The sequence below is a fragment of the Myxine glutinosa genome, chromosome 4 (assembly GCF_964187855.1).
Source record: "Myxine glutinosa chromosome 4, kmMyxGlut1.1, whole genome shotgun sequence".
NCBI lineage: Eukaryota > Metazoa > Chordata > Myxini > Myxiniformes > Myxinidae > Myxine > Myxine glutinosa.
Genome location: NC_136264.1, coordinates 39,590,739 through 39,617,807, shown reverse-complemented (window position 1 = coordinate 39,617,807; position 27,069 = coordinate 39,590,739). Strand labels below are relative to the sequence as shown.

General features: G+C 43.8%; 2 protein-coding genes across 8 annotated transcripts in view; both read left to right on the top strand.

Moving 5' to 3' along the window:
* The window catches only part of LOC144891699 (uncharacterized), a 1,187,956-nt gene that overhangs the window by 787,486 nt on the left and 373,401 nt on the right, over positions 1-27,069 (top strand). The window lies entirely within an intron of this gene.
* Positions 3,346-22,868, top strand: CBY1 (chibby 1, beta catenin antagonist). Of its 7 annotated transcripts, none has more exons than XM_068112212.2 (5): positions 3,346-3,391; positions 3,508-3,550; positions 18,576-18,671; positions 20,660-20,887; positions 21,141-22,868. In XM_068112212.2, the coding sequence occupies exons 3-5, from the start codon at positions 18,594-18,596 to the stop codon at positions 21,222-21,224; spliced, it is 390 nt and encodes a 129-aa protein (XP_067968313.1). In that variant the 5' UTR covers positions 3,346-3,391; positions 3,508-3,550; positions 18,576-18,593; the 3' UTR covers positions 21,225-22,868. The 7 variants fall into 7 exon arrangements, with proteins under 7 accessions (XP_067968313.1, XP_067968316.1, XP_067968312.1 ...); XM_078775642.1 differs by lacking the exons at positions 3,346-3,391; positions 3,508-3,550 and adding exons at positions 15,619-15,814; positions 17,947-17,977; XM_068112215.2 differs by lacking the exons at positions 3,346-3,391; positions 3,508-3,550 and adding an exon at positions 3,557-3,782.

The following is a 27,069-nucleotide window of genomic DNA, read 5'->3' as shown; positions in this document are numbered from 1 at the left end:
AGCCAAAGCGAACGGCTTGCGGAGTTTGGTAAATAAATCGCCATAGCTCGGTAACTACTTGTCCGATTAATATGAAACCTTGAAAAGGCACATCCTCGGGTCCCCAGCAATATACCTGGCAAGTTTCAAGTATATCGGACCCGTGGTTGTCGAGAAACAGCGGTCACAGACAAACGACACACACACATACACACACACATACACACACACATACACACAGAGATTACTGGAATTATAGATAGATGGTATTAATATATCAAAATATAATGTTAAATCACGATTGTGTTGAGATCAAAATCAAGCCATTGAACAGTTATCATCTGTTTACTTCCGGATTCGGGAGCAAGATCCATGTCGATCACATTTCAAAATCATCATTGTATTGAGGAATTTCTGAAACCTCCTACCTACCTTATGACACCCGCTGGGACCTCAAAACGTTCCACAGAAGGTTATTATAATTCCTTTTAGTAAAATATGGAACTGTAATGGTTACGAAACACTGTCCACCTGTCATGTGACCAGATCCTCAGGTCTGATTGGTGGACGTTTGAGAGGGGCATACATACATACAACGGACGGACAGACAAACGCTGTTCCAGACGGCATTGCCCTACGGGCTATGCCGTAAAAAATAAAGTGTTGTCTCTCCATGTGCATGTGTTGCAATGAATGTATGTACTAGTCTGAGAAAATTGGAAAATAAAATCTAGTAGAAGAATTTTATTTGAATAATTGTAATAATCAGATATTTGCTAATCGTTAATCCTCATCGTCACACTAAAATACGCAATTTGGTGACTGTCTGTCTGTTGATTTTTGACTGCGATACATTCAGTCGTTATGTATCCAATCTCAAGCAAACTTGACATGGAGACAAAGAGTCACATGATGGAGGTTGTAGCGATTTAACTTACTCCCCAACCCAAGGGGGTTTCCCCACCAAGGGGATTGCATGTTGAGGTGTATATCCGTGTTAAGATAGCTTTATCATGGCGTTTTTCCAAGGCCGCTTCTAATAACAAATGTGACAACAAAACTAAATAGCATCGCATAATATTAATTACAAAACACTAATAATGCTGTCCTGACGCCCGGCAGTTAAAACCACTGGGTCACGAATAGCCGTAACAGTCCTCAATTCCGAGGGGCCGAAATTATGGCGGTGGTTTTTATGGCGCACGCAGGACAGAAGGCAATGGGCTGCTTACCTGGACGGAAGCCACAGGAGTTTATTCTCGGACCCACGAAAAAAAATACACACGACAAATGAGAAAAATGCCACAATAATCAATTTAATGAAATTAAATGCAAGACCTTAAAATGAATGTTGAGGTAAAATAAATTCTACTTTGAGGGACCCTTCACGCTGACTCAAAAACAGACAAAGGGAAAGATAAAATAAAATAAAATGCTTTCAGCCGGCCGGCACTCAGATTTGTCTCCAGAAATGGCCTTTAGGAGCCTGGTGGTCGTCGAACCTCGAAGTCACCATGCGGGAAACACACAAGATGGCGTGAAGTTGCTCTCCACGTTGCCACAACCGTGAGGTAGTTTGTGCAGCCGGTCCTCTTTCGCTCTCCACCCCCTCCGAAACGCAACGTGACTCCAGCTCCCCCGAAAAGCACCACAGTCCAACAACACCCCCTCCTTCAACGTTTAAAAAGTTTGCACAAGCTTCGAAAAGTTCCCCTCACGCTCGCACATGAGCCAGGAACCGCCAAGCCAGAGACAAAGAGCGACCGCCCGAGACGAAAGCCCAGACCGAGAGAGAGAGAGAGTGATTCTTCTTCTTTTTGCCCCAAGCTCAAACCACCCCTGTGATGTCACGTCGTCCAATCGCTTGAGCTCCGTCAAATCACCCCATGTCTCCATGGCCAATTATGAAGCTTGGGGCGTGGCCTGTCGGTTACGATAGTTTGGAGGCAGAGTTTATTTGCTGATTGGTCTGCCTGCTTGCAGGGGACGATTGTTGTTATTGTTGTTGTTGTAACGAATGTGAGTTTTTATGGCTGGCCTTGTTATAATTGTAAAAATGTAGGGTAAACCATAGGGAGCAATCACAGACTGGGGAAAACTAACTTTAATCCCTACCTAGTTAACATAGCTCCATCCCCCGTGTGAAGACACATAAACAACCTTAAGCTCCAGTTTCTCTACTTAATACATCGAGATGTCTCCTACCCGTCCACGGTCCATGCTACACCTATACGATCCTACCTGTACTATGGTATTTCATCATCTATCCCAATAAACGTAGCAATACTAATAATATCCCATCTCACCAAAGGGTTTTCCCTACTTGAACAAATGGCGTGTTAACGTGTTTAAACATGTTACTGTGGCGTTTCGTGAAAGCACCCCTACCAGAGGTAAAAATATTATAAACCACAAACACGTATAATTACCTTTTGAAACAGTCGCTACTGCTGTTTAACATGAAACTCAAAGAGAGGAAACCCTGGTGTGTTCAGTTACCAAGCAGCTATCTAGTGCTTGCCAAGCCAGCTGTTCCTTATCAACGGTTTTGAATGGAGTGCTTGCTCGAATGCTTAAGCCACTTGGCAAGCTCTCCACAAGAAACTTTGTAAATAAACACACCCCCATGTTCTTGTAGCTCGATACTGTAATCTATGTATATACCCCAGAGAGGAGCCTGCCGCTCCAGGAGGGAATGGGTGTATTAGTGTAAAGTAGATGGCAATGTAACCAGACATCAGCTGTTCACTACCACATCATTCAATGACTATATTGAATTTATCAGTGCTGGGAGTTGGCAGGTGGAACAAATGTTATTTATTATTACATTAGTTACTGGTTGGGATGTTCAGTTGTTTATGAACTATAATGTCTTTAATGGTTAACGATAATATTTTTTATTGGTTAACATAGGAATTAATGACAGAAGATAGTTGATCGGAATTGTTCAATTGCTTGTAGATTGCATTAGTAATATATTTACTCTTCAACAGGAGTAAATTGTAATGGTAACAGTGTCGATCGTCCTGAAGTTTGTAACCTAAATTGTCAATGATCATTAATTGTTCATTGTATATTTAAGGTTTTTCATCCATCTCCACTCTACAATTATCAATAAACTGTTGTAGCAAGTCGAGCCGCTCTTATCTCGCCTATCACATTAGTAGAACAAATAAAGGAATAACAGAAAAAATATTCTTGAGCAAATAAGAAAGGTTTGAAAGGAAGAACATTCTGATGATGTTTGAATGACACTATGTGAAGAAGTAGAAGCTAATGCCGAGTCCGAAGAGGGTTTTGTTGATATTTTAGGACTTATAACTAAAGCAGTTTATATACCGACTTTTGCTCTTCTTTTTCTCTCGCAGTACGCGGTTGCTGGAAGCATCATTGCTGTGCTGCTACCTTGTAGGTGAGGGCAGTGATTTTAGGAAATCGTCCAGTAAGGTGTGGCGACAATTCACCTACTCTTCGTTGAAAGACACGATGGGATATTTAAACTCTCTCTCTCTGTTGTTCTGTCTGAAGGCAGGTTCAGTGCTACATGACCCTATGAGGACCACTAGCGGAGGTCAGTGCAGGAAATTGGGAGTTTGGCCAGGATGCTGTTGATAACCTGTCTACTCTTCACAAAAGACACCATGGGATCTGTAATGTCCACTAACTAATGCCAGAAGTCGGGACAACTGGCCTAACGTGTGACTTGATGCCCTGCCTGTGTTTGTTATGCAATCCTACATTTTATAGTCGGGTAGAGAATCAAACCCAGACAAGACCCAGACAAGATTGTGCAGTAGACAAAGGTAAGTCTACTTCTGCACAATCCTCTCAGGACTACGGAACATATTACATGTACAAAGTCTTTTCAATACAGTATCTGTTATTAGATTGTTACTGAGCAAAGAAAAGTTGTTGAGAATCTAAAAAACAACTAATCAAAAGGCAAAACTACTTTACTTCATAAAAACAGTTCTGGGTAGAATTGAAATGAAAGCAAAATAAAGTCGAATTGACATTGCTTTGTCAGTACAAGATTCCAAAGGGGAAAAAGCACTTAAAGAGCATATTGTGCAGAAGTTGCAAAGCAAATTGTTTGCAAGTAAAATGCAAACTTCCCAGGAGTATAGCAGGAATCATACAGAAGGTTATGAGAGGCATAGATGGGTTTTAGGAGTGAGATGTAATAATGCAATTCATGGCAACTTTTTACTTTTCAATAGTCAAGTGTCACTTGACTTCAAAGCACTTGTTCCATTTGTCCTTCTCACTGTCTATGGCAGTAAAATATAAGTTCTCACACTTCCCTTCAGTCATCTCTCAGTTGTTACCTCCGCCACCATAGGTCGGCAGAGGTTGTTTTCACCCCTGTCTGTTTATCTGTCTGTGTCTGGCTGTCTGTGAATAGGATATCTCAAAAAATTGTTGGCGGATTATGACAACACCAGGTGGATGAGTTGGTTAGGCAACAAGAACAAGCTGATTCTATTTTGGTTTGGTTCCAGATCCAGATCTGGCCTATCAGTGGATACAAAATGTAAACTGTTCAGCCGAGCAGAGGTAAGCGCTCTACTGAGTGCTGTTCTTGTTAATTCCTGCTTCAGAATTTTTTGTGTTTTTGATAAAGACAAGTTAAATTATTGAGATCAATGACGCAGCGATTTTCTGGGGCTCCTCAAAACTGTTTCATTGGCCGCTTCAATGCTTTCTCTGATCTTGCAGTCCTCCAGCGACCACACTTTCCTTAACTGTTCAGCAAACCTTTCATAACTTTGCTTACATAGGTGATGTGGGAACATTAACCTGGCACCACACTGTGACAATTTGATTTTGTGGTTGCACCTACCTGCCCACCATCAAAGTATTGAAAATATGCCATGTCCCACTAAATGACTGTCTTTCCCTCGCGGTCCCCCTGTGCTGTCTTTCCCTCGTGGTCCCCCTGTACTGTCTTTCCCTCGTGGTCCCCCTGTGCTGTCTTTCCCTCATGGTCCCCCTGTGCTGTCTTTCCCTCGTGGTCCCCCTGTGCTGTCTTTCCCTCGTGGTCCCCCTGTGCTGTCTTTCCCTCGTAATCCCCCTGTGCTGTCTTTCCCTCGTGGTCCCCCTGTGCTGTCTTTCCCTCGTGGTCCCCCTGTACTGTCTTTCCCTCGTGGTTGTCAGCTCTTTCACGAGCCTCGATTCAGTATACAAAAAAAAAAAATGCGTAACGGTAACCTAGAGACAGCACCAATTGCTCTCAAGTACCCAAGCTTAAAAACTATGCTCACTGTAACTATTACAAGAATAACTGAGTGGCAATTACAAGTGGAATGTAGCCAACTGATCACTCCTGAGGAGGTGATCAACTCAACAATTGGTGCAGGACCAAAACGTGAAAGTTACCGCAAGAAGGATCGGACGCCAGTCAAACTTGCTTGTAGAGCTTTAAGGTTGTTCACACAGGTTGAGTTTAAGAGGTCAAGAGGAATCAGGGTTCTGCCTCCAGCAGGTCACAATTCTTCAGGATTCTCAGGAGGTGAGAACCACACCTCACTTCTTTCTAATACGAGATCTCTTTTTTTCCTTTTTCTTTTTTTTTGTATACAAGATCGAGGCTCGTGTAAGAGCTATAGGCAATGTTTTTATGGCCGGATGCCCAACCCTTTGGTCACCTCTTACGACATGCAGGGATACAGTGTACCTATTCTAAGCAGGGGCATATACCGGCACATTCATCCCAGCAAGATGGTACTCAATTTGCTGACCTCAGAAGAATGACAGGCTGAATCAACCCAACTGACATTAATTCAGCGATTGACCGGGATTCGAACTCAGGATCCTAGGATCCCAAGCCAGCACCCCAACCGCTAAGCCAACACCAGGCTCTTGAGAGAAATTTCAATGCAAGATGAGGCCATGGGCCCATCAAGCATGTGCAAGCAAGTTTGGTTGAAGTCTTTGGACCTCAAACATCCGGGGCCTTCGCTCAAACCTGATTGATCTCTCCATTCAGGTTGCTTCTGACAATCCAGACTTGATCTGCTTAACAGAAACTTTCCTCCTTCAAGATGTCTCTGATTCCTTAATATCTCTTGCTGGTTACTCCCTCCTCCTGTATGATAGACCTGAGCCTCGTCCTGGTGGTGGGGTGGATTTGGAGGAAGGAGACAAACTCTCGTCTCAAACTCTTAAAAACGATCTTCCTCACTCTCCTTGCACTGCCCTCTCTCCACCCCACCCCCAAGAGTACCTCTGGCTACGGCTTCCTCTCCGCTCACACCTTTTGTTCATATGTGTTCTGTACCGTCCTCCAAACAGTGATGACTCCATTTACATTTCGCTGTCAGACAACATGGACCAACTTCTATCAACCCATCCCAACTCTCTATTCCTCATAGGTGGTGATTTCAATTGTCACCATGCCAGTTGGCTGGGTGTGGGTACCTCTCTCACCAGCCATGGCTCTTCAGCAAAGGACTTCTGTGACTCACTGGGACTGACACAATCTGTCAATTTCCCGACCCGGATCTCAGTCAACGGAGCATATTCTCTTCTGGACTTGGTTATGACTAACTTCCCTGCAAATGTCTGCTGCTCTTCTTCTGCTCCAATCGGTTCTTCTGATCATGTGCTTGTTAAAGTGGACATCTCTCTGGCCATTCTCAGAGAGCCTCCTCAGCACCGACGAGTCTGGCATTTCACTCAGGCTGACTGGCACGGTCTGCAAGCAGCCATCAATCATCTGGACTGGTCAACCATCTCTACTGCCTCTGACATAAATTCTTCCTGAGAATTCTTCCAAAGCAAACTGCTCTCTCTCATGCACAGATTTATCCCATCTCGTCTTCAGTTGTCTTACCCTTCCTCCCGTCCATGGTACACTGAATCTTGTGGTGAGGCAGTTGCCCTTAAACAACTTGCCTTTGCCTCTTGGAAGGCAATTCCAACTGAAGGCAATCTCAGTTCCTTCCACCAAGCTCGGAACAAGTGTGTGTCTCCCCTCAGGAGTGCCAGGAAGCACTATCTCTCCACACTCAAGATTGAACTCTCAAACCTGTCTCCTTCCTCCAAATCCTGGTGGCATCTGGGCAAATCCGTTTCTGGTGTTTGTTCCCCCTCCATCCCCTCCCTTACCTCAAATGGCTACACAGTTGACACCGCACGTGACAAAGCCGAATGCCTCAACTCTGTGTTTGCCTCAAAATATTGTGTCCCAAGCCCATCTCTCTCTGTTCCCACCTTTCCCAGTCGAACCCAACTGCTCCTGGACTCTGTGTCCTTCTCTCCTGACAAGGTGGAGAAGTTTCTGTCAAACCTCGACTCTGATTCTGCAACTGGACCAGATGGCATCAGCCCAAGGGTCCTAAAATCCTGCTCTGCCGCTCTATCTCACCCTCTCTCTGTTCTTTTCACCCTCTCTTTTGCTCAAGGTCATCTGCCAGCATCTTGGAAATCAGCAAACATTACCGCTTTACAGAAAAAAGGTGCAAAAACAGATCCTTGCAACTACAGACCAATCAGCCTGCTTCCAATTATCAGCAAAGTCATGGAATCCATCATTGCTTCGGATATCAAATCCTTCCTCTTCTCCAATGGCTTGATCTCTGATCATCAATTTGGATTTAGACCAGGTCATTCTACTCTGGACATGTTGCTTCTGCTGTCTCAACAATGGATGGAGGTCCTCAATGCCACACAGGAAATCAGAGCTGTCTCACTTGACATATCACGTGCCTTCGATACGGTCTGACACCCAGCTCTGCTCACCAAACTCTCCTCCTACGGTATCCATGGAAATCTCCACTCATGGCTTGCGGACTTCCTCTCTGGTCGAAGGCAACGTGTGGCCCTGAATGGATTTCTCTCATCTCCCCTTCCTGTTCTGGCTGGAGTTCCCCAAGGTAGTGTTCTGGGCCCTGTGCTATTTCTGGTCTTCATCAATGATCTCTCCGACTCTCTGGAAAATCCTCTCTATCTCTTTGCTGATGACTCCACTATCTGCCGCTCCATTTCTCATCCCTCAGATCGGCAGTCTGCAGCCTCCTCACTCTCTGCAGACCTGGAAAAAATCACAGACTGGTAAAACAAGTGGACCATGTCTTTCAATCCTGACAAATCGCACACTCTTACAATGTCTCTCCGAAAGGACCGACTGGAAAACCCTCCCATCTACTTTCTCAACAATCCGCTCCAAGAAGTTCTGTCGCTCAAGCTTTTGGGTCTCACTATCTGCCATGATCTTTCTTGGGAAAACCACATTTCCAAGCTGGCCTCCAAAGCCAGTCGCCGCCTGGGCATCCTCCGTCGTGCGAAGTCCTTCCTTGGTACACCTGAGCTCCTCACCACATACAAGGCTTTCATCCACAGCTCAATGGAATACTGTTCCCCCCTCTGGGCTGGTGCTCCTGCCTCACACCTAGCTCGGCTTCACGCTGTTGAAACCAAAGCTTTCAGAATCATTGGAATCTCCTGCGATGAAGTTAACTCCGAGGGCCTTTCACTCAGTCACCGCAGGCAGGTTGGTGGTCTTTCTGCCTTCTACCGACTCCTCTCCGGCCTTGCTCCCCCAGCTCTTTCTGTGCTCTGTCCCCCCAATTATTCCTTCAGGTCGTACAAGATCTGCGTGCAACCCTCTTATGGTTAAACTGCCAAAATCTAGGCTCTCTGCTCACCTTCACTCTTTCATTGCCCTTTTCTCCCACCTCTGGAACAAACTCCCCCACTCCCTTCAATCCCACTCCTCCCTCCAGGTCTTTAAAACAGCTGTTCGCCACCATCTCTTATCTTCCCCCATCCAAAACCTTGATCTTTTCTACCCCCGGCTAATTCACCCCAGATACTTTCTTTTTTTCTTTTTTTTCCCAACTTCTTTCCTGGAAGTCCTTGTTCATATGTTTTATACCTCTCCCACCTCCCCCAAAGCCCTCCCCCTTCCACATTTCTCCCGTTGTCCCTGCTCTCAAATGTTGTGTATGTGTCCTTCCCCCTCTCCCCCATCTTGTCTGCCGCTCCCCTTATTTTTTGTGTTTTGTGTGTCGGTTTGACTTTTTGTGTGATTCATGTTAGCTCTTTCACGAGCCTCGATCTTGCATACAAAAAAAAAGAGAAAAAAAAAAGTCCCTTCAGTGGTTCACAGGTTATCATTGTAAAAAAAAACATCGATAACAGACAGACACACGGAAGGGTGGACAGCTGGATGGACAATCCAAAAACGTGATGCCCCTGGCCTTTTGCTGTGGAGGCATGAGAATGCAAGAAGCATTCCATAAAACAGGGCTTTGCAGAAAAAAAAATCATTCTTGAGCCCCTTGAGATTTGTCCAGTAAGAAAGTAACGCTCATCCAATTTGAAGTGAAAAACCTTAGAAGAACTTGCCAACTGTACTGCTCTCCAAAGAGTAAAACATAATCAAACTATAACGGTACTCGGTAGAGTGCATACCTCCTTCAGGCTGAACAGTTTACGTTTTGTATCCCACTGATAGGCCGGATCTGGATTCAGACGTGAACCTAAATGTCATCAGCTTGTTCTTGTCACCTAACCAACGCATGCACCTAGTTTTGTCACAACTCGTCCACAACTTTTTGTGATATCCTGCTATGTATCGTTTTTGGCCCCAACTCTCAATGGTGAAGAATCACTAGATATTTATAAAAATTCTCATATCCGGATTCGGATCTTCACCAAAATCGAACCAATTCGTCCTTGTCAGGCACCCAACGTGTCCACCAAATTTCATCCGAATCCGTCCCACAACTTTTTGAGAAATCCTGCATACAAACAAACAGACAGGGGTGAAAACAACCTCCGTCCTTCACAGATGGCAGAGGCAATAAAAGATGGAAAATGTGAAAACCAAATTGAATTCGCAATATCTTGAGTTGTAATCATTGAAACATTTAATTTGCATTTTGCATTAAGTTTTTTTTTTTAAAGAAGTGTGGTCAATCGCAGGATAAAAAGCTTATTGTGTCTTACATCCTCATTACTTTAGCCCTGAGAAGTAAACGGGCAATCCCACATCGTGGGGCAAATAGAGTTAAGTGCACTAAATCGAAAGAGATATTCAATGGGAAATTGAACTTTGAACTCACTTGTCTTTTACGTTGCACTATTTTTGGTTGGCCAGTTTACTTTGTGGCGGCTCACGACCAACCATCTTTTGAGATTTTGATTTTTGGAATCAAGACAGAAGGCAATTGTACCTTTATCCATTTATGACACAAGCTTCATATCTTCAGCAATCAGGATGTGCAGTTACTTGGGAAAACAGCAATTCTGTATCAGGTTCATTCGTATGACTGTGGCTGACTGTGGCTGGGACCACTTGCACCAAGCAGTCTGTCAAGAAGGCAAAAACCTCAGAGCAACAAGCTTTCGGTAATTGCAGGTACTTTAAACCTACTGAAAGGTATAAATATTGTTACGTTCGTGGGGTTAGGGATACCTTAGTTCAGGTAAAGTGTATAGATTAGTGTGCTCCGACTGTCGTGAAGAAGAAGAAACCTCGATGTATCATAAGTAGGAAATTTGGGTAGACCGGATGTCGGGTAAGCTTGTATCTTCGTCCCCATCAGAGGGGTAGGGCTTGTTAATTAGCGAGGGATTATGGGTAAATTGATCCCCTGTGTGTTGTTGCCTCTGTAATTTATTGCTCTGTTTCCTTTTGACACAGCACCCACACATAGAGCCAGAATAGTGCATTTAAACACGAATTAAAAACCGACCGGAAGCCAGGCATGAAGCATTGTCGTGTCAACTTGGTGAGTGCACAGGACAGGAAGCTCCGTGGAGGCACGCCCAAAGAGCGGTGATTGGGTGGGGATTTGATTGGCACAGAGGACTGGTAAGATGGCACGCACTGATAGGTTCAGACACGGAGACGTGTTGAATTTTCCAGTCAATGTGGGGTTCATGGTGATGAGAACCCATCAATTTGGGGTTCATGGTGACGAGAACCAGTCAATTTGGAGTTTATGATGACAAGAACCAGTCAATTTGGGGTTCATGGTGACGAGAACCAGTCAATATGGGGTTCATGGTGATGAGAACCAGTCAATGTGGGGTTCATGGTGACGATAACCAGTCAATGTGGGGTTCATGGTGACAAGAACCTCGTCAATGTGGGGTTCATGGTGACGATAACCAGTCAACGTGGGGTTCATGGTGACAAAAACCACGTCAAAGTGGGGTTCATGGTGACAAGAACCTCGTCAATGTGGGGTTCATGGTGATGATAACCAGTCAATGTGGGGTTCATGGTGATGAGAACCAGTCAATGTGGGGTTCATGGTGATGAGAACCAGTCAATGTGGGGTTCATGGTGATGAGAACCAGTCAATGTGGGGCTCATGGTGATGATAACCAGTCACTGTGGGGTTCATGGTGACGAGAACCACGTCAATGTGGGGCTCATGTTGCCGAGAACCAGTCAATGTGGGGTTCAAGGTGACGAGAACCACATCAATGTGGGGTTCATGGTGACGAGAACCAGTCAATGTGGGGTTGATGGTGATGAGAACCAGTCAATGTGGGGTTCATGGTGATGAGAACCAGTCAATGTGGGTGGGTTTGATGGTGATGAGAACCAGTCAATGTGGGGTTGATGGTGACGAGAACCAGTCAATGTGGGGTGCATGGGACGAGAACCAGTCAATGTGGGCTTCATGGTGACGAGATTCTGAGCACCTCCATGAGGTTTCATTTTTCTGTTTTTATTTTTACTAGTGAGATACCCGTGCTACGCACGGGTGGGAGGCTGGAAGCAAACAGGCAATGCAAATACGGCGAATGCTAAAGCATGACACCAATAAATTCCACATTCCTGTAGCACCCTCAGTCGCACGTCAGACATGGACAGCAAGTTCGTGAAGGACTTCCATGAAAAACGTACCCGTTCACAAACAAACGAGTACGTTCACGTATAGAAACATCAATCGTGGGTCCGTGGTGAATCTGCATATGGCGATCCGCGAAGTTCACGTTTAGAAGGTAGAAACCATCACGGCATGTCGTCATTTACTTGAACTCGATATCTCTTTTTTCATTCCAAACAACATAACTCCAATCACAAATTAATCACAAAATAAACTTTTAACAAGATTGTTAATGTTTCCTTCATTATAAAAACTACCAAGTCAACAGTTAAAAGGATTTTGAGCCGATAGGTGTTACGGCCTTGGCAAGATCGATGGAGACAGCGATCTGTTAGCTTATACACCGCCCAAATAGCTATGTGGAATTCTCTCATGTAGAGATTAAACTCACGTCGTTTGAACTTTGGCCGAGGTCATTATTTACTTTTAATGACGTTTATATACAAATCAAAAAGAAGATGATTGGTTTTGGGTCGTCCTTTCCGTCCTTTCCGCATATCTCGTGGGATTGTGAGTTGGAGAGACGACCGTGATGGCGGGGAGGGGATTGGCATTCTCTCAAGCAGGGATTCAACCCATGTCCTTATAAAAGGTCTTTGTCCGAGGTCACCGAGTCCGATTGGTGCAGCTGTACAGCGCAGCCATGCAGCGATCTGTGCAGCCGTTTGTGCGGCACCCGGGAAAATAACGTTATGCAGGAGTCCAAACCTGAAAATGCTGAAGGCCAAAGCTGAAATTGGAAAAACAATATACCCTATTTTACTCCAGGAGGTCCCAGGATTACCCACCCAAAATATCGTTGCCATCAGTTCAGCCGTTTTTGCGGTACCTTCGAACGAAAGGACGGACAGACAGACAGACAGACGGACGGACATTTGGTGAATTCTAGTAAGATTAATGTTTGGGGGGTGGGGGGGAGAGAGGGGGAAGGAGAGGAGGGGAGGGGGGGAGGGATAAGGCTCATGGGAAGGATGAGGGAATTCCTGTCTATACTTCCAGGTCTTTGCTACTATACGAGCCTGGGAGGGGGCGGACCGTTCTCGATCTCACATGAAAACAAACAGGACCACAAGAGATAACGAGGTCGTGACCGTTCACGACCCGGATCAAGTGATTGAAATGTGCGCTTTATACGCCGGGGAGGCGGACTTCGTAGAGGACACGCCCTTCTGATCCATCCCAACATTTGTGCTTTCTTTCCCTCTCTGTACCGTCTCCTTCCCTTCGTTCAGCATCACATCGAGCTCACTCGAGTTTCCCTCACTCGAGCTCACTCACTCGAACTCACTCACTACCTCTCAGCCAAATTTCGTCCGAATCCGTCCACAACTTTTTGAGATATCTTGTTCGCAGACAGACAGACAAAGAAACAAATGAAAAATCACTCATAGAACGACACTTGGCAAAAGAGAACAAAGTAGAATGGCTCTCAGTAGGGCATACTTTTGACCTCACAAATAATTAGTGGTTGAATTCTGTGACCTGATAAGCAAATAGTCTTCAGATTTCAAGTCAATCAGATGAAAATTGACAATTTTAGAAATTTGGCCTATGTTGACCTTTTGGCCTATGTTGACCTCAAAAATATTTGGTGGTTAGTTTCAGCTAACTGACATGAAAATGCTATTCAAATTTCAAGTCAATCGGATGAAAACAGAGGATTTTAGAAATTTGAAAAGGTTGTTGACCTTTTGGCCTATGTTGATCTCAAAAACAGTTGAGGGTTGAATTCATTTAGCTGATGATGTGTTAATCCGATTCAAATTTCAAGTCAATCTGATGAAAATTGAGGATTTTAGAAATTCAGAAAGAGTGGTTGACCTTTGGCCTATGTTGACCTTATGACCTCTGTTGATCTAAAAAAAATAGTTGGTGGTTGAATTCAGTTAGCTGATATGAAAATCCTATTCAAATTTCAAGTCAATCGGATGAAAATTGAGGATTTTAGAAATTCGAAAAAAAGTGGTTGACCTTTGGCCTATGTTGACCTTTTGACCTCAAAAATATATCGGATATTGTCGGACCACTAACTATACCATTTGGTGAAGTTTCGTGAAGATCGGTTTGAAATTGTAAGTGAGCGGACAGACAAACACACACACACACAAACCGGAGTGATCAACACGTCAAAAAATATTTTTGGACAAGTAACAAACTAGAACGGCACTCAGTAGCGAGCATACCTCCACCTGGTTGGCCATATCACTCAATGGTGAAGAATCACTTTTAAAATTCTACTAGCTGGATCCGGATCTGGATCTTCACCAAAATCTAATCATTTCGTCCTTGTCACATACGATACATCTCTACCAAATTTCATCGGAATCCGTCCACAACTTTTTGAGATATCTTGTTCACAGACAGACAGACAAACAGACAGGGGTGGAAACATAACCTCCATCCTCCTTTGGTGGCGGAGGTGATAACTCTCCGGATATGACGTAACAGAATACCTCTCCTTGGACAGGAAGTGCTGCATATAAAAAATTGAGACATGGCTCATTGTAAAGAACTCTCCATGGGGAACAAAATATGTTAATGATGTCATAGGTGTCTCCATTACGACGTCATAATTCGACAAGTACAAAACTTAATCCGATCAAGATGAAATTTATTGAGCGTCATTTGGAGATAAATTGGTGGAGAAAAAAAATAAGTAATGATGATGTCATCAGTCACGTGGTTCGGCCGCCATATTTGTTTTAACACAAAAGCCTTTAAAAAAACCACTGTAAATACATCCTGGCGAGGGTCTGCGATCTCTGATTGCTCTTGTACAATTGAAATCCCTAATTAATCGCTAATTGCAATTGCATGGGTTGCACAAGCCCTAACGCTGCCACTGCTCCTGGTCCTCTCTTCCTCCTCACGACCCTCTCCACCCTTCCTCCACTGCTCCTGGTCCTCTCTTCCTCCTCACGACCCTCTCCACCCCTCCTCCACTGCTCCTGGTCCTCTCTTCCTCCTCACGACCCTCTCCACCCTTCCTCCACTGCTCCTGGTCCTCTCTTCCTCCTCACGACCCTCTCCACCCCTCCTCCACTGCTCCTGGTCCTCTCTTCCTCCTCACGACCCTCTCCACCCCTCCTTCCAACTCTTTTCTCCATCTTTTAAAATTCCTCAACCCCAAACCGCTGGAAAATTTTCGTCTGAAGAGGATCCATTTATATGTATTACGTACACACACAGAATAATGGATTTCATTTGAGTGAATTTTTATGGGATGTGCAAGGGGATTAGGAGGATCGGGGCGGTCAACCGTCGTCATATATGATATGTTTACATAGCGAATAGATGCCAGATGGTCACAAATCAAACTCTCCTTGCGGAAAATGCAATATTTCATACTATGGAATGCCCCCATTAATTACTTGTATCGTACACAAATCAAAATAACAAACACAACAGCTTTCTTCACTTGACTTACTGCGAATGGGATTTTAGAATTCACGAAAACCACATGGGAGGGGCGCCCATGCATCACGTGACTGCTTTGGGCCAATTACACGAACAAGAATGAAATTGGAATAAGTCACGTCCGACACTTAAAGGTTATTGAATGAGTGTGAAAAATTACTAAACGTATCTATCAAGAAGAACGTCAAACCCGTCAAATAAATTGCTATAGTAGAGTAATGCAATAAAAATGAGACGATTGTCGATGAAATCTTTCATTAAAATTGAGATACTGAAGACTCTTGGCGGACGATGGCTCGGGCGGCCTGCTGCTGGTTGCTCCTAGCAACTCGCGTTTTCTTCTTCTTCTTCTTCCTATGCATCCCTTCAGTGACCGGCGTTCGTGCTTACAGCTACATTTGGCCTTTGGGGATAAAGGATCGTTTCTGCGTGAGCGTAATACGACAATTGCGCTAAGTTCGACGAATACTTATTCATTCATATCGATATATATACATATATATATCCTGTTCACGTGGAAAGGCGTCATCTTTCTCCGCAAGTGGACCAAGGGCCACAGCCTGAAAGTAAAGAACAGGAGAGTCAGTCAGAGCATAGTCAATGAATGCATTGCATGGAATGATTATATTTATTTATTACGTACGCAATTTTGGCGGAATTTCTCTATCCACTTCGAATCTTAAAGTGCTCCTTCCCTTCCGTCCCCCTCCACCACCCACTCCTAAGTTCTCCCTTCTCACGTGGGAGTAATTGAAATTGAACCGTTCAATCATATCTGAGATCAGTGCGAGTCTGGTAGTACACGATCGTTGGTGAGGTTTGGTGCTGTTGTTGATTTTCTGCACCAAGGAAACTGCCAGCTCTATTGGGTTCAGGAACCTCTTCCAGGAAGAAGAAGACACCAACCAACCAGACATGTTCTGTCGATGACGTCACTCTGTGCAGGGTAGTTGTCGTGTGCACGACTCTACCTACGGCTGCATCCCACTCTGTTGATCTGCAGAACTGCTCATCTCCCCGGAAAATGCCTTTTAGTGGAAGAAAGACTCATGTTTTCAATTTTCTCGTCCATCAGCACCGGTTGGCAAATCGCCGGATTTATTTCTGTAGTCAGGTTCTGATTAGTGTGCGATGTCGAACTCCTGGGCTTCACCATCAGCTATAACCTGTCCTGGGCTATGCCTGGGCAGGTAATATGTTCAAGCTGGCTTAGCAGAGCTGTCCTCGGCTTGTAAAGGTGCATGCGACACCTTTACCTGGAGTCCATGCAATATGCCTCCACCTGTGGGCCGGTGCTGCTACGTCACATCTTGTCCCGCTTGAGTAGCTGGAATGTAATGCCTCCGTGCTATGGTTTGTTTCTTATTCAGCATAGGGAACCTCTCCCCACCCCTGCACCTCCAGGTCACTGTATGCGTTGTGTCAGAAACCTTTCCCTGGTTACCCTCTCCAGGTCTACAATTTGCACTTGTCTCCATTTTATCCTACCCTCATTTTTCCCTGGCAGAACTATCATCCTAGTTGCATTGTCTCGAGCTCTTCTGGACACCCTTTCAAGTCTGCTGTGCGCCACCACCTCGTGGTCTCCCATTTCCACGACACCTGCTGAGACACCATTGCCACCCTTCTTGTGCTGTGCTGCACCCAATTGTTGTTGTCCTACCGTTTCCCTTCTGCCCCCATCTTGTCCGTTTATCCATTGTCCCCTATTTTTCTGCTCTACCACGAGCCTCGACACCTGTATTATTTTTTGTTCGTGCTCCACAATCTGCAAAGACCCTCGCGCGTTACCTTCTTTCAAGTTATTTGCCTGAACTTCTCTGGCTCGAGCTTATCACGCATTATGATGGTCTGAGATGGTCACATGATGTTCGATTCGTGCTAACATCGAGTTGGTAGGATCGAGCAAAAGATCTTACCTGTATAGTGATAGGTGTGGAGGAACTGTAATCCACTGATGTTGATTTGAACAATGTTAGTATTGATATACCTTTGTTGCACGAAAGGAGAGATTGAACTTCTTACATTTTTATGCCTCCTGTGCAAAAAAGCAATTGAGGAATATTTTATTTATTTATTATTATTACCTCCGCCACCAAAGGTGTGCTCACCCCTGTCTGTTTGTCTGTGAGCCGGATATCTCAAATGGTTATGGACGGATTTGGACTAAACTTGGTGGATGAGTTGGTCAGGTGACAAGAACAAGCCAATTAGATTTGCAGTTTAAGTAGTCAGGGCCCTTAGGGATATTTTGGGGCCGTTTGGTTCAAATTCTTCCAAAAGCACCAAATTTGGCCCAGATGTTGCCCATGCCATACTCTTTCGATTTTTGACGGGCGCCAAGACGGGCGCCCCCCCCCCCGGGGGGCCCCATATTGGCGAAATACTAAATGGCCGCCACCCGGATTAGAGGAAAATCAGCTAAATAACCAAAAGGGTTGGAATCATGTATGATACCACTTTTCAGGGGTTTCGAGGTCGAGGAATCCAATTATGATGTTATTTTGATGATTCGAGGTCAAGGTCAACCCTCAAGGTCATCTTAAAGGTCATTTGAGTCAAACATGTCGGTTTTTGAGTTTTTTGTCAAGATTTACGTGAGGGTCACCATTTTATGTTTCTGGGTTGGGTAATCGAACTCTGACCTTATTTTTGACAATTAGAGGAAATATTTACATGTCTATTTCCTAATTTTCAGGCATATGCAGTTCATCAGTCTAATTACAAAGGTACGGATTTTGATGTTTTATGAACTGTATGCCATATCCTTGTGTTTAATTTTTGTGCGATCATGATCCGGGTTCATGTATACATGATTGTATACATGTCATAAATATGACGTCATAGGTCATGTGACCTGGCGACCATATTGGATTTTATGGAAACCTTAAAAATGGATCCCTGCCTTCATTTTTCGATCGATTCATTTTGAACTTTGGCCACTTATAGTACGCCATGTGATTGGATGCATATCCTAATTATGACGTCATAGGTCAGGTGACATGGCGGGATGGACCGGTATGGTCCCCGGATCATACCGCCCTTGGCGCCCGTCAAAAATCGAAAGAGTATGGCATGGGCAACATCTGCGCCAAATTTGATGCTTTTGGAAGAATTTGAACCAAAATATCCCTGAGGGCCCTGACTAAAGGTGATTCGAGGTAAACTGGTCGGCTGGTGTGCCCTCTCTCAAATGGCGTCCTATATATTATTATTATTATTATTATTATTATTACTACTAATATATAATTATTTTTACTCAAGTCTGCTTGTTTCTTCCTTTTCTGATGCTTCCTTCACCAGGTGTTTATTGTCATGTGCTTCCAGGTGTACCATCACACCGCAATGCCGTTCTTTGGAAACTCGTTCAGTCCAAAGAAAACTCCCCCGAGGAAAGCGGCATCACTGTCGAACCTCCATACGGTGAGGACGGAAATAAATCTTGCCTCAGTGGGAATTAAGCGTTTATGTTGAAATTCGGCTTTGCAGACTCAGCTATTCCAGCCATTGTCGTCAGTGTAAACCAATGGAAGAGGATTGATGTCGCTAGTTGCGGATTCATTGTGTGCTACATATGTTTGCCATTGGTTTGGAGTTTCAGGAAGTGGTTGCGTAAAGTTAATATTTGCTTTTAAGGATAGTATTTTTCAGGTTTCACGTCCTTTTTAGCAACGGTTTTGTCCTTGGCTAGGTGATGTCGCATCGCATCACATCAGGTAAGGTCAGGTGTCATCTACATCCAGGAGCTTGACTGCTGTGCATCTCCAATCCAATTGTCCATAGCTCTAATCTCACACATCCTGCGTAGCTCGGTCCCGTTTATTTCATCGTATAGGCCCTACAAGTGATTCTTGGTCTACATCTAGCTATCTTGCTTCAAACTCGCTTCACTTACACGAAGCAGGTGAGGAAGATGACCTAGAGGTATGCACACTCACCTCCAAGCCTGTCTAGCCTGGGTTTTAATCCCGGCGCAGATATAAACCGTCACCCGAGCGTTTCACAGGCAGGGCAATAAATAAAGAGAACGTTAAACCGGGTGACCCATTTGCCAGCATTAGTTCATTTTAAAGATCCCTTGGTATCTTTTGCGAGGGGTGGGGGGCGAGTTATCGTCTGCATTCTGGATAAATTGCTAGGGTGCCAGCTGGTGTTGCCTGGTGTTGGGCTAGCGGCTAGGGTGCCAGCTTAGGATCCTAGGATCCTGGGTTCGAATCCCGGTCGATCGCTGAAATTAACGCCAGGGGGGTTGACTCAGCCTGGTCATCCTTCCGAGGTCGGCTAATTGAGTACCAGTTCACTGGTAATTCCCTGTTTGTCGTAAAAAGGCGACAAAAAGGGTTGGCGGCAGGAAGGGCATCCGGCCGTAAAACATTGCTTCAAAAAGGGGACCAAAAAAAAAAACCAACAACCACGGTCCCCGAAAAAGGCCAACCCCCGCTTGCGGGGAAAAAATGGCCTCTACAGGTGGTTTTTTTTAAATTCTGGATAAATTACAAATTCCTACCCGAATGCATGGAGGCGGTGTATCAGTGGCATGGCCACGCCTCAGAAATGATGTAACTAGCGGAGTCCTTGGTGGTGAAATGGTTAGAGCGTCCGCTCTGAGTCTGGGAGGCCATTGGTTCAAACCCTGGTCGGGTCATACCAAAGACTTTTAAAAAGTGCGTGCTGCTTCCTTGCTTGATGCTCAGCATTTAAAAGTATCGAGCACGGACAAACAACGCTGGGAAGGCAATGGCAAACCACCCTGTATAACCCTTGCCAGAAACTGCTTCAGTTGCACCAATGCCCCATAAAGAGTCAGGTACATCAACTCAAAATAGTCAAAGGGGGCTTTCACTAATATTTTCATTAATTTGATCTCCAATGTGGATAAAATAATAAATTCTAAGTTGATTGTTCTAAGTGCCTTTAAACTCGAATATTATTATTACTAGCAACGGTACCTGCCCTATGGGCGGGGCTTCAATTGGGAGGCCCAAATGAAAAGGCAAAATATCAGAAATTGAAGGCTTTTTTTATTTTTAAACGATTTATATAAACATCCGTTAAATCATATCACACGCAAATCATCAAAATCTAAACAGTATTTGTACAATTTCAATAAAAGCCACATCACTGTTCATATCGGTAAATATTATTCCATCGTGTTTGGAAAAATTGGAAAATTGGAAAAATTGGAAATTGGGAAAAAATTGGAAAAACAATACAGCCAATTTTACTCCAGGGGGTCCCAGGATTACCCACCCAAAATTTCGTTGTGATCGGTTCAAACGTTTTTGCGGTACCTGGGAACAGACAGACGGACAGACAGACAGACAGACATTTGGTGAATTATAGTAAGATTATTATTTTTTATGTCCACCCATCATGATTATCGATTAATACATTATTGTTGTTTTTATTAGTTGGATTTTGCAGCCCGAGCCACAGAGTTTGGCCTCGAGTACGGGCCTCCTGAACTGGTGATTGCCACGCAGCAGTTTAGCTTCAAAGAAGGACACTGGGTGAATGAGGGGACGGGTAGCAGCGCGGAGGGCACAACTCGTGAGGTCCAGCGGTTGAAGAAGCAAAATCGTCGCCTGGTGCAGGAAAACAACCTTCTTCGGCTCAAAGTTGAAATTCTGCTCGACATGGTAATATTTCTTACCGTCGTTTCCATTAATTATTTTTTAATTTCACATTCATCCTTTGACATGTATGAAGCAATAAAAAAAAAATTGTTGAATTTTAAGACCTTGGACAATTGTCCAGGTGAAAACGTTGACAATGAAGAGTGATGTCACTTGTACCAGACGATGACTGGATTTCAGATGGAGATGTTTATCCAACTTGGTGCAACATTCATGATGTCAATAATTTGATCCTCGGTACATTGCCTCTCCCTAGTGTGACGAGGCCGAGTCGAGCTGCATGGACCAGGAGTCGGAGACTCGAAAAGGCAGCGGTCGGAAGAAGAGGTATAAGAATTGATTGAAAACTAGTGCACGCGGAATATTCACTCAAATATTTTGAGCGACTATCAGTAAATAAATCTTCCATTGGTTATTCCAACTGCAAAGAATCCATCTTTGTTTTTCATACAGAATCAATATTGTTTGGCTTTTCAACGTTCTAGGCTAATTTATTCTTTAAAAAAAATAAACCTGTACACCTGCATCAAAAGTCCTCTCTTTTTATTATTATCATGGGCTGTCTATTTATTAGTGTGCAAAAAGGATGACATTTTGTACATCCTGTTTCCCTTGTGTGCTGCCCTCCTGCTCCTTCCCACTCATCTCCTCACTCCACTGTCACTTTTTCCCTATTCTCCCCTCTTTTTTTCCAATAATCCACCCCTCCCCCAAATTTTATTGGAGAGGGTATTGCATTTGAGACCGTTTGTCTGTTTGTCCGCACAGAATAAATATGATTTTCTCTGCAACCGTTGGTCCGATTGACAGGAAATTTTCACCATAGGTGCAACTCCACCTGTAGAATTTTTTAATGATAATTATGACGTCATCTGTCACGTGGTTCGGTCGCCATCTTGGAAAAAACGAAAAAGTTTGCACCTCTATATCTTCAAAAGCGCTGAATATAAAAAATTGAGACATGTCTCATTGTAAAGAACTCTCCATGTGGAATAAAATATGTTCATGATGTCATAGGTGCCTCCATTATGACGTCATAATTCGACAAGTACAAAACTTCATCAATCAAGATGAAATTTATTGAGCATAGTCTAGGAATAAATTAGTTTAGAAAAAAAATAATGATGACGTCATCAGTCACGTAGTTCGGCCGCCATATTTGTTTAAACACAAAAGCCTTAAAACAACTGAAAATACATCCTGGCGAGGGTTTGCAATCTCTGATTGCTCTTTCTTGTTGTTACTTGCAAAATCGAAGATTTTTCAAGTATATTGGTTGGTCTTGTGTGTTATTCTGTCAATCGTCTACAGGCCACAATTTTAAACCGATCTTCGCAAAACTTCACCAGATGGTAGAGTTGGACACAAGGAAGAAGGCCATTGATTTTGAGGTCAAAGGTCATTTTGAGGTTAAATTTCTAAATTTTTCATTTTTCATCTGATTGACTTGAAAATTGAACAGCATTTGCATATTGAGTCACTAAATTGGCAAACCAACTATTTTTAAGGTCAAAGGTCAACTCAAGGTCAAACTTCTAAAATAATCAATTTTCATCTGAAAAACCATCGATTTTCATCTGATTAACTTGGAAATTAAACAACAATTACATGGTGCATCACTGAATTGGGAAACCAACTATTTTTTAGGTGAAAAGGTCAAAGGTCAACTCAAGGTCAAACATCTAATATCCATTTTCATCTGAAAAATCATCAATTTTAATCCGATTGATCCGAGCTTTGATGAAGATCGTCAATTTTAATCTTAATGAAATGGACAATTTGATGTACCCATGGAAACTTTTTTTGGGGAGGTTGGGGGGGGCTGGATTTTGCAAGTATCATGCTCTGCATGACATCTTCTTGTGTTTTTTATGTTGTCTTCTACACATTTATATGAAATTTGTTTGTTCTTCAGATTACACTACAACCGCAGTACTTTTGTCAAATCATGACTGCATAATAAAATCATTAAAATACTAATAAATCGTTTTCACTTGTTAGAGGTAACAAGATTGTTGCAGAACTTGTAGCATTTGCTGTGAATGTTCTGCACTTGGTACTCTAGCCTGCACTACATACCTGCACAACATAACACTGCCTGTGCTATGTACCCCAGCTTGCACTGCATACTTGTACCAATGCTGCACACCTCTGCCGGTGCTAGTACCCCGGCCTGTGCTACATCCCGTAGCCCTTGCAACGACGCTACCAGTTGCATATAAGAGAAGAAGAAAACCAAGCTATTTGTCTTTCTTGGTGCTTCCGAGCTTGGTTTTAATTTGTCTACTTTCAAACAAACACAGGATTTGGGACAGAAAGATTGGAGTCAATGAATACCTGTCATAAACTCGTTCCTAAGGCATCCTGTTGCAAGAACAACTCAAGAGCACAATCTTTATTTATATTTTTTAACAGTGATCTAAAGTTCATGGAGGAGCTAATTATATACAATTATCAGGTGCTGCATGTACCCAACAGATTAAACCTGTGGAGGCGATGAAGCCAAGAATTAGTTTGGTAATGAAACAAGCAAAAGAATCACAAGAATAAAGTTACTTTTTTACTTTCTTTTTTTTAAAATACAATATCAAGGCTCGTGTAAGAGCTAACGTTAATCAAAAACAAACAAACAGACATATTAAACATATAATAAAGGGAGCGGGAGACAAGATGGGGAGAGAGAGGGAAGCACACAAGTACAACAGTAGAGAACAGGGACATCGGGAGATCTGTGGGAGGGAGAGCGCTTTAGGGGAGGAGGCATGGGAATGGGCGGGGGGTGGGAGATGTATAAAACACATAGGCACTGCTAGGACTTCCAGGAAAGAAGTTGGTATTTCAAAAAAGTGAATCTAGGCTGAAATTAACGGGGGTAGAAAAGATCAAGGTTTTGGATGGGGGAAGATAAGAGATGGTGGTGAACTGCTGTTTTAAAGACCTGGAAGGAGGAGAGGGATTGAAGAGAGTGAGGGAGTTTGTTCCAGAGGCGGGAGAAAAGAGGAATTAAAGAGTGAAGGTGAGCAGAGAGCTTAGATTTTGGCAGTTTAACCATAAGAGGGTTGCTGGCAGATCTTGTGCGACCTGTAGGAATATTTGAGGGACAAAGCACAGACAGAGCAGGGGGAGCAAGGCCGGAGAGAAGTTCAGAAGACAGCAAAACCACCAAGTCCAGGTCTGCAGAGAGTGAAGAGGCTGCTGCCTGCCGATCTTAAGGATGAGGTATGGAGCGGCAGAGAGTGGAGTCATCAGCAAAGAGATAGAGAGGATTTTCCAGAGAGTCGGAGAGATCATTGATGAAGACCAGAAAGCCTGCGGTGAGTGAGTGAGAGGCCCTTGGAGGTAGCTTCATCGCGGGAGATTCCAATGATTCTGAAAGCTTTGGTTTCAACAGCGTGAAGCCGAGCTAGGTGTGAGGCAGGAGCACCAGCCCAGAGGGGAGAGCCGTATTCCATTGAGCTGGGGATGAAGGCCTTGTATGTGGTGAGGAGCTCAGGTGTGCCAAGGAAGGACTTTGCACGACGGAGAATGCCCAGTCGGCGACTGGCTTTGGAGGCCAGCTTGGAAATGTGGTTTTCCCAGGAAAGATCATGGCAGATAGTGAGACCCAAAAGCTTGAGTGACAGAACTTCTTGGAGAGGATTATTCAGAAAGTAGATGGGAGGGTTGTCCAGTCGGTCTTTTCGGAGAGACATCGTAAGAGTGTGAGATTTGTCAGGATTGAAAGACATGTCCCACTTGTTTGACCAGTCTGTGATTTTGTCCAGGTCTGCAGAGAGTGAGGAGGCTGCAGACTGCCGATCTGAGGGATGAGGAATGGAGCGGCAGAGAGTAGAGTCATCAGCAAAGAGATAGAGAGGATTTTCCAGAGAGTCGGAGAGATCATTGATGAAGACCAGAAAAAGCACAGGGCCCAGAACACTACCTTGGGGAACTCCAGCCTGAACAGGAATGAAGCTGAACAGAACAGGAAGAATACTTGATATTTAAATACTTGATATTTAAATACTTGATATTTAAATACTTGATATTTAAATACTTGATATAAATAAATACTTGAATACTTTATATCAGAACTTGATATTTAAATACTTGTTAAATACTTGATATTTAACCTTAAAATGTATTATTCAATGTAAAATCACGGTCTGCAGTAATTTATTGTACTTCAGGAAATAGATGAATATGTACAAAGGATTCGACACAAACCCAGACAATTAAAGCGATCTTCCACGAATAATACGACAAACAATATATTCTGATATTCCAACAATGCTTCAAATCTTCGACTGATGCACACAACACATACTCGAATGACACAAAGGTGAGATGAGAGCGGTTTAAGTCTGAGTCTGTGTCCATGGAGTGAAAACTTCAATGACACTTTGGAGCACTGAACGGGAGTACAGGTTCAGCCCTTGGAGTCAAACTTGCTCAGAGAACCAGGACCATAGGCTCAGGTTGAACCAAACACGCAGCACGGGGACCGACGGCCTGGACCGACATCAGGACTCGTTTGCACCTCCGAACTTTGAACTCCGACTCCTCACCATCTCGCAACTTCCTGACACTCTTTGTGCCCTTCAATTCCCACTCTGACCACCTTGCTTCTTCTGTTCCCTTATTATTCACATCTGCACGAAATGGTTCCTGAGGGGTGACAGCCAATGGCATAGCTCCACTTTGCTATCCCCAAACTGCTCATCCAGTGTAGCTGGAATTGCTTCTGCGCTTATAGGGCTGATCAGCTCACATATGGAGGTATTGCGCATTTTATGACGAAAGCATGAATGTTTCAGCATATAATCTACATACCACAAGGTTTTATTTCAGACGTGGAGGCAATTTGTATCTGACCTCTGGTGACCTTGAGAGGTCATTGACCTCAGCATCGCATTTTACCAGTTTTTGCCCCATCACTTCATTATAATCACGTATATCAGCCAAAATTGCATTTTTGTTCTAATGAAGATGCTTACCTACCCGACCAAGTACTTGTGTTTATTTCCAGGTGTAAAGAACACCTTAAAACTGCCACTCCGATGAGATCAAAATGAATTATTAATGAAATGTCACTCATTAAACATGTTTGTATTTAGATCAAAATGTATATGAGATCATGTGTATATGATAAAATGTATATGAGATGTATATGAGAAAATGTATATGAGAAAATGTATATGAGATCAAATGTATATGAGATCAAATGTATATGAGAAACATATATGAGATCAAAATGAATTATTCATGAAATTTCACTCATTAAACATGTTTGTATTTAGTATTGCTGCATAAAAATTGATAAAGACTTGTTAAATATACACTAGCAATGTGGTATGTTCTTGTGCATTACAGGATAATCCCTCTGCATGCCTCAGCTAGCTCCTGGTACTCTGGTCTGCACTCTTCAGACCTGTAGTGGTGGTGGAAAACCTATAGAACCCTAGACTTAGACACTTGGACGCTTTCCGTTCTTACCCTTCTTTTCTGCTTCTGGTGTCTGCTTCTTTGTCACCAAGTCAAAACGCCATACACTGATTGATCCTGCCCAGCCTTCTACATCTAAGCATCCCAAGCCACATTTCACCACTAACTGGGAACTCTGTGCTCTCTGCCAAGTAGAAACAGGGGAAGCTTTGCAATGCCCTGCCAGGTCAAGCAAGCCACCAGTAGGTAGCGGTTATGTGTCACTGACCAAGGATCTCCTTGAGTTTCAGGAACTTGGACAAATACCAGCTGAGCTGGATCTGGACAGGCTGGATGATGGGAGCGGCATAGAAGCCACACTGATGACCAACAGGGCCCAGTGGCACAAGACCTGTCGGTTAAAATATAATCAAACAATGCTGCAGCTCGTCTTCACGCTGTTGAAACCAAAGCATTCAGAATCATTGGAATCTCCCGCGATGAAGCTAACTCCAAGGGCCTCTCACTCACTCACCGCAAGCAGGTTGGTGGTCTTTCCGTCTTCTACCGACTCCTCTCTGGCCTTGCCCCCCCAGCTCTCTCTGGGCTCTGTCCCGCAAATATTCCTACAGGTCGCACAAGATCTGCCTGCAACCCTCTTATGGTCAAACTGCCAAAATCAAGACTCTCTGCTCACCTTCACTCCTCTTTTCTCCCACCTCTGGAACAAACCCCCTCACTCTCTTCAATCCCACTCCACCCTCCAGGTCTTTAAAACAGCT

What these genes read in the sequence shown, in the direction of transcription:
- CBY1 (XM_078775642.1), top strand. Translation starts at nt 17,951, where the DNA reads ATGCAGTTCATCAGTCTAATTACAAAG. An exon ending in TCATCAGTCTAATTACAAAG is followed by an intron (nt 17,978 to 18,575) that starts GTACGGATTTTG and finishes ATGTGCTTCCAG; the next exon opens with GTGTACCATCACACCGCAAT. An exon ending in CACTGTCGAACCTCCATACG is followed by an intron (nt 18,672 to 20,659) that starts GTGAGGACGGAA and finishes TGTTTTTATTAG; the next exon opens with TTGGATTTTGCAGCCCGAGC.